Here is a 6,000-nt window from a genome sequence, read left to right on the forward strand (position 1 = left end):
ACAATTTAGATTTTTTTTTCCTTCACCACGGCTTTTAATTCTGGTTCTGTTTACATAAATTCCCCTTTTAAATAAGCTTGATGGTGTTATGGACTACAGATATAAGAAATATTAAATAATGATGAGTTCTAGTGGGGATAATCATTATTTTATGCCATCTACATGATTAGTTCTGCTGGGACTAATCATGTAGAATGCATGAAATACTTACATAAGTTCGTTTTCAACTCTTTACCTTTACACACCCTCCCAAATTAGTTTCCTTAGAATCTCCCAAAAGCACAGCATCTTCAGCAAAAAGTAACTGTGTCAACTCCCATTTTGTATAAGATTCCCCAATGTACATTATATATATATATATATATATATATATATATATATATATATATATATATATATATATATATATATATACATATATATAATGTCGTGCCGAATAGGTAAAACTTGCGATTTTGGCTTAAATAGCGTAGCTATTTAAGTCAAAGAAATATATTTCACTGTATTTGTTTATTGTTAAATTATTTTACACTTATCTAAAATTTATTTAGTTGGATTAGGCTAAATTAAATTGAGCTTGTTATAATAAGGTTAGGTAAGTTTTCTAAGGATCTTTTGGAACAAAATTATTAATTTTTACATTAGCATATATAAAAAAAATTATGTATCTCTAAACGTATAAGAGAAATTTTAGAGAGGACTTAATTTTAAATGAGTTCTTGCTAATTGACCTTTAAAATTAAGTCCTTTCTAAATTTTTCTCTCATACGTTTAAAGATATATTTTGTACCAAAAGGACCTTAGAAAACTCACCTAACCTTATTATAACAAACGCAATTTAATTTAGCCTAATCCAACTATATATATTTTAGATTAGTTTACATTAATTTAAAAATAAACAAGAACAATTAAATATTTTTTTGTAAGGTTCAAAATGATTTTTGCGAAATTATTGCATACACGAATTTTTGCTTGTTTTATTCGGCAAGAAGAACTTTGCTATTCAAGTCAAAATTGCAAGTTTTACCTATTCGGCACGACATATGTAATGTAAGACGTTTTATATTTACTTACTGATCATAGAAGTGGTGATTGTTAAAGTGCCCATGAGGTAGCAGATTCGAAAACTGAAAAAGCGAGTGTCGATAAGTGAAGAAGCAATAATCCTTGTTAACATGTTGCATATTGCAGACACAGACACACTCCAAGCAGCATCTTCCAAGGTGAAGCCAGAATCTTGCATAGCAAAGGGGACGAAGGCCAGAAAATTTAGGGATCCATTCAACGTAAGAGCAGCACTGATGGCTATGATGACCGCCCTTGCCGACCTCAGGATGCACAGGTTAGCAACACTGGAATGTATCAGACTTGTCAGAATGTCCCACTTGCTTTTTGAAGACATGGGCTTACGAACTGTACTGTAGGAACTCTCACCAACGCTTTCATGAACCGTTTCATTGTCTTCTGTTTTAGCACTTGTAGTTTTTAAGTGCCATTCAATGGGATGGAAGACTGTTGCGCCAACACAACAGTTGAGGAGTATGGCGCCAAGTATGAGTATGGAGCCTGAGTAGGCGTACTCAGACTGTAAATAATAAATTAGTGGAGGTCCCAGCAGTTGGCCTCCGCAGTTACTTGCCATTATGATACCATTAGCTAAGCCTCTTCGCTTTCTGAAGTAGTAAGGCACAATCGTGTAGCTGATGCTTAATAGTATGCCGACGCCAGTTCCTGCAAATATTAAACTTAAAATTGGATTCTCAAAATGCTTAAATTATATATTAAGAAAATAAACACGAACTTGAAAGTATCCATTTCGTCTAACATTAATTATAATCGCCATAAAATATACCTTACTCTAATTTTTCAGTCAATAAGAATAACATAAGATATATCATACACTAAGAAATCAGCCTTTAATGTTTTATAGCAGTGGTTTACAACTTTTTTTTTCAGTGATGACTCCCTAACGTCACATAACTTCTGTGGCACACTTAGTCAATTTACTATTTCAACATCTTCCCATAAAACACACACACGAAATATAAAAATTACAAGCCTTTTAATGTAAGTAATTCATAATCATTATACGTCACAATAAAATAAACAAAAACAGAAACTAACTTTTCTTCTGTAACTTTTTTCATGAGATATTTGGGTGTGTTATGATTGGCAGATTGTTTTGGTATTAGGTGGAATATTGGACAGACATTCCCTTCTTTCTTCCTGAACCGATTATAGCCTTTCTCTCTTCTTAATTTTCATGTTTTTGAGCACAGAATATCGCAGCCCAGCATGAAAATTACTAGCTTTTATCGCAGCTCGAAGGTATTCATTCTTAATCTCTATCCAGAGTTCGTCCAGACACATTTCATTAAATTCCTCTTCTTTGGTGAGACTCATTTAGACGGACTTGATAATTATGCAATAAATGGGTTTCTCAACCAGTGGGAAATAGTTCTGACTTTCTTGTTGCAAGTTCTTCAATATGCTCAAAAATTAATGGAATGATCTCTTTATTCTTTGTTGTATCAACATGTGGGAACATATCCATGTTGCCTTCTTTTTCACAACCCAATTTCTTAATTTATTTTTCAGTGCATTAATTTTGTCAGTGGAAAATAAGATATTATCTGTGTTGCCTATTCCTACACCTTGTCCTATAAAACCGCGCTGCTAACGCTTTTATCCTCAACTGCCCTGAAATCTGCCTCATACCCCAAGAAACATGCAAATAATCTGCCATAACATACATCAAAGCCCTGCCCACTTCGCTTGCTACCCCACTAACATCCATCGACAACGATCTAAGAAAAGACCAACTCCCCCCCCCAACAGCCTAATAACCCCCGCCATCCAGACTCTCACCACTTCCAAAGATGAACAAAAATATACCACATGATATGCCGTCTCCTCCTCCCCACAGAATAAACATGTTGCCTCTCTAACCAACCCCATCTTATGCAACATATACTTAGATGCCACCACATCCATTAGAAAACGGTACACCAACTCCCTAACCCTTGCTGGTATCCTAAGCTTCCTGAACTCCCTCCATATGACCCTCCAGTTATACATGGGGTATACTGCGGCCCCCTGCAATACACCCCTTCCCCACACCACACCCACCACTGCGTTTACCTTCAACCTTTTTACCTGCCCCACTGCCAACATGAATCTTATTACATCTTCACACTTTCTCAAATCCCTACCACTCCACCAGTTTCTAGCATCCCTCATCACCCTATCCACCCTAACACCCCCCTCCCCCCCACCCTTAGATACCTCTGCTTAATATATAATACCATTACCCTAGGCCCTAAGGCCAACAAACCTAGTCCCCCCCTTTTCACCTCCGTCATGACCACATCTTTGGACAACCAGGCCCTCCCAAACCCCCACACAAACCTCAACACCCTCCTCTGTATTTCCTGTATATCCTGCACCCCCAAAGGGAACACCTCCGCTACACCCCAGACCTTACTATACACCACCGAGTTAATTACCAACGCCCTCTGCTGTAACGCCACTTCACTGGCCCTCAAACCTTTTAACTTGCCTATAACCTTACTCGTGACTGCTTCTGAGTTAATCCTCCTACATTCCTGCAATTGCCTCATATACCATATCCCACACACCCTAATTCTGTCACAAACCGTCCATCCCATTTCCTCCCCCAATCTCCCCCCAACCCATGTTCCTACTTCCAATAACCTAGACTTTGCTAAATTAACTACCATTCCTGAAACATTCCCAAAACTCCTAATGACCTCTCCCACCCTTCGTAAAGCCTCCCCACTCGTAACTAACGCAGTTGTATCATCCACATAACCTACTATGCCCCCCATACTTCCCCCCCCACCTCCCGCAATGCGTCGTCCACAGCCTCAAAAAAAGGATGTTGCACGCATGCAAAGAGCAACTGTGACAGCGGGCAACCCTGCCTTAATCCCTGTTCCATCATCACCGCCCCCCCCAGCTTACCATTAACCTGCACCCTCATGACAGCCCCCTCATACAGAATGCGCACCCACCTCACGACCCCCCCTCCAAAACCCAATTTTTCCAAACAGCCCCACAAAAAGTCCCTCTTCACGCAGTCATATGCCTGAGCCCAATCCAACCCAAGGACGCCCCCTCCCTGACAGTTCTCTATAAAATCCCTTATCACACTGTGCCCATTCTATGTGTGGTTGTGGAGCTTTGAGAGCTCATTGATAGTTATTGTTACTTTTGTGTAATGAAAGAAAGAGCAACCCCGAAGGTTTTGTCATGTATTTGGAGGTGTTCCTGTCTTGTAATGACCCGATTCTTGAGTCATATGCTTTTAATGGTATATGTAATTTGTGTTTATTATAGGTTATGAGGTCATGATGTGTGTTTGACTTTTGTAGATTAAAATATTTTTATATGCTGTTTTGCTTGTGTACATGTATACATATGCATGGGTTTTCTTTTTTTTTCTTTTTTTTTTTTTTTTTTGTGAAATCAGGTTTTTCTTTTGTGTTACTCTTTAAATATCGTTTTGAGCCTTTGTTAAATGTTAGGCTCTAGTACATTCCTAATATGGGTATGTTAATGTTTTAAAGTTATATGTGACAGGTTAGTACTCTGTTACTGGTAGTTGTTTTGAGATGTTTTGTTGTAAACTTTTGCTTTATGTATTCACATTTTTTCGGAGGTTATAGAGCCATTGTTCTGAGAATTTTAGGTTATCTTTTTATATATATTTACATTCTGGAATTATGTACTGATGTACTGTTTTTAAATTAAATATAAAAAAAAAATATGTACAGTTAGACAGTGGTGTCTTGGTTGATGTTGACACCGCGTATTGTAGAAATTGTAGCCATTGCTGATGTGGGGGAAGGGTAACAGCTGTTGAGTAACAACCCAACGACTTGTTCGTCACAGTGTCTCTAGCCTTGAATAATCCATCAATACGATAGGAACCCAGGTCTTTCACCACTGCAAAGATGAGAGGTAGTTGCCTGGGGTTGGCTACATTCAGGTATGTAGATAAAAAGTGACGTCCCAAAACTCATGTGAAGATCGTCTCCTTAAACACTGTTTCTGTGGTTGCCAGATGACCCAAGCTGACATTCCAAGCTAGAAAGAGACAAAAGTTAACCACTGATTGAGAAATCACTCTCCATGACAAGTAAAGCATTTAAAAGAATGGTGAGGATTTAAAAGCAAAACATGGAAATCAAGGCAGAATGAACTACATCTTAGAATTGGTAAAAACTTTAGCTTTTAACCAATATATCCACTAAAATAGGAGCAGAGGCTTTTACTTACAGTTGTGCTGGGAGCTATGAGTCAAGTGATTATCCATTTGGTTGGAGCCCCACACGTCACCTTTCCAGGTGGAGAAAAAAGGGGGGGATAGTGGGAGCTAGACACTGACCCTACCTTAACAAGCAGACTGGCAATCAAACTATCATCGCCATATACTCGCTCGCTACTCCTATCTGTTGAACTTTTCCCTCTCACTCCCCCATACAAAGACTTATAGTCAAGGAGTATAAGAAGAGTAAGCGAGGAAAAAGTTCTAAACCGGGAAAGTTGTGTAAGGTACTAAAACTTCTACCGACTGTCACGACTTAACCAATCAGAGAAATAATTGGATGAACCATTGATATACACAATTTTTTTCGCTGCCTGACCACGGTCGAGTGCGGTTGTGCACTGCACCCCTCTGCTGTTTTCAGGCGAGCTACCTTGTATCAACATGGCGCTGAGTGTGAGGAGGCATGTAAATACCATTGGTATTGAGCTGCTTCGTGGGGCGATTTCACCCTCTTCAGTGCAAGTCTTACAACAATCATTAGGGAGACCTATGGAATCCAGGACGATGAGGTGTATGGTGTAGCCCTGAATGGGGCTTATAGAATCTTCGTCAAACTGAATTCCACGTCCGTGTATGAGTCTTTGGTGACGAGATTCCAAGACGTGAGTCTTGACGCTACTCCAGCTGTGAAGGTGCGTTTGATCGAC

At 38.9% G+C, this 6,000-nt stretch overlaps 1 protein-coding gene across 1 annotated transcript in view; it reads right to left on the reverse strand.

The window, feature by feature from the left end:
- Positions 1 to 2,403, reverse strand: part of LOC138851340 (monocarboxylate transporter 12-B-like) — a 36,857-nt gene extending 34,454 nt beyond the window's left edge. Inside the window, exons 1-2 of the mRNA XM_070080381.1 lie at positions 2,307 to 2,403; positions 1,075 to 1,731 (exon numbers count right to left, since the gene is read on the reverse strand). Coding sequence (XP_069936482.1) covers positions 1,075 to 1,731; positions 2,307 to 2,403 — 754 coding nt within the window. The remainder of the gene's footprint in view (positions 1 to 1,074; positions 1,732 to 2,306) is intronic.
- Between the last annotated feature and the right edge of the window lie 3,597 nt (positions 2,404 to 6,000).

The sequence above is a fragment of the Cherax quadricarinatus genome, unplaced genomic scaffold (genome assembly GCF_038502225.1).
Source record: "Cherax quadricarinatus isolate ZL_2023a unplaced genomic scaffold, ASM3850222v1 Contig373, whole genome shotgun sequence".
NCBI lineage: Eukaryota > Metazoa > Arthropoda > Malacostraca > Decapoda > Parastacidae > Cherax > Cherax quadricarinatus.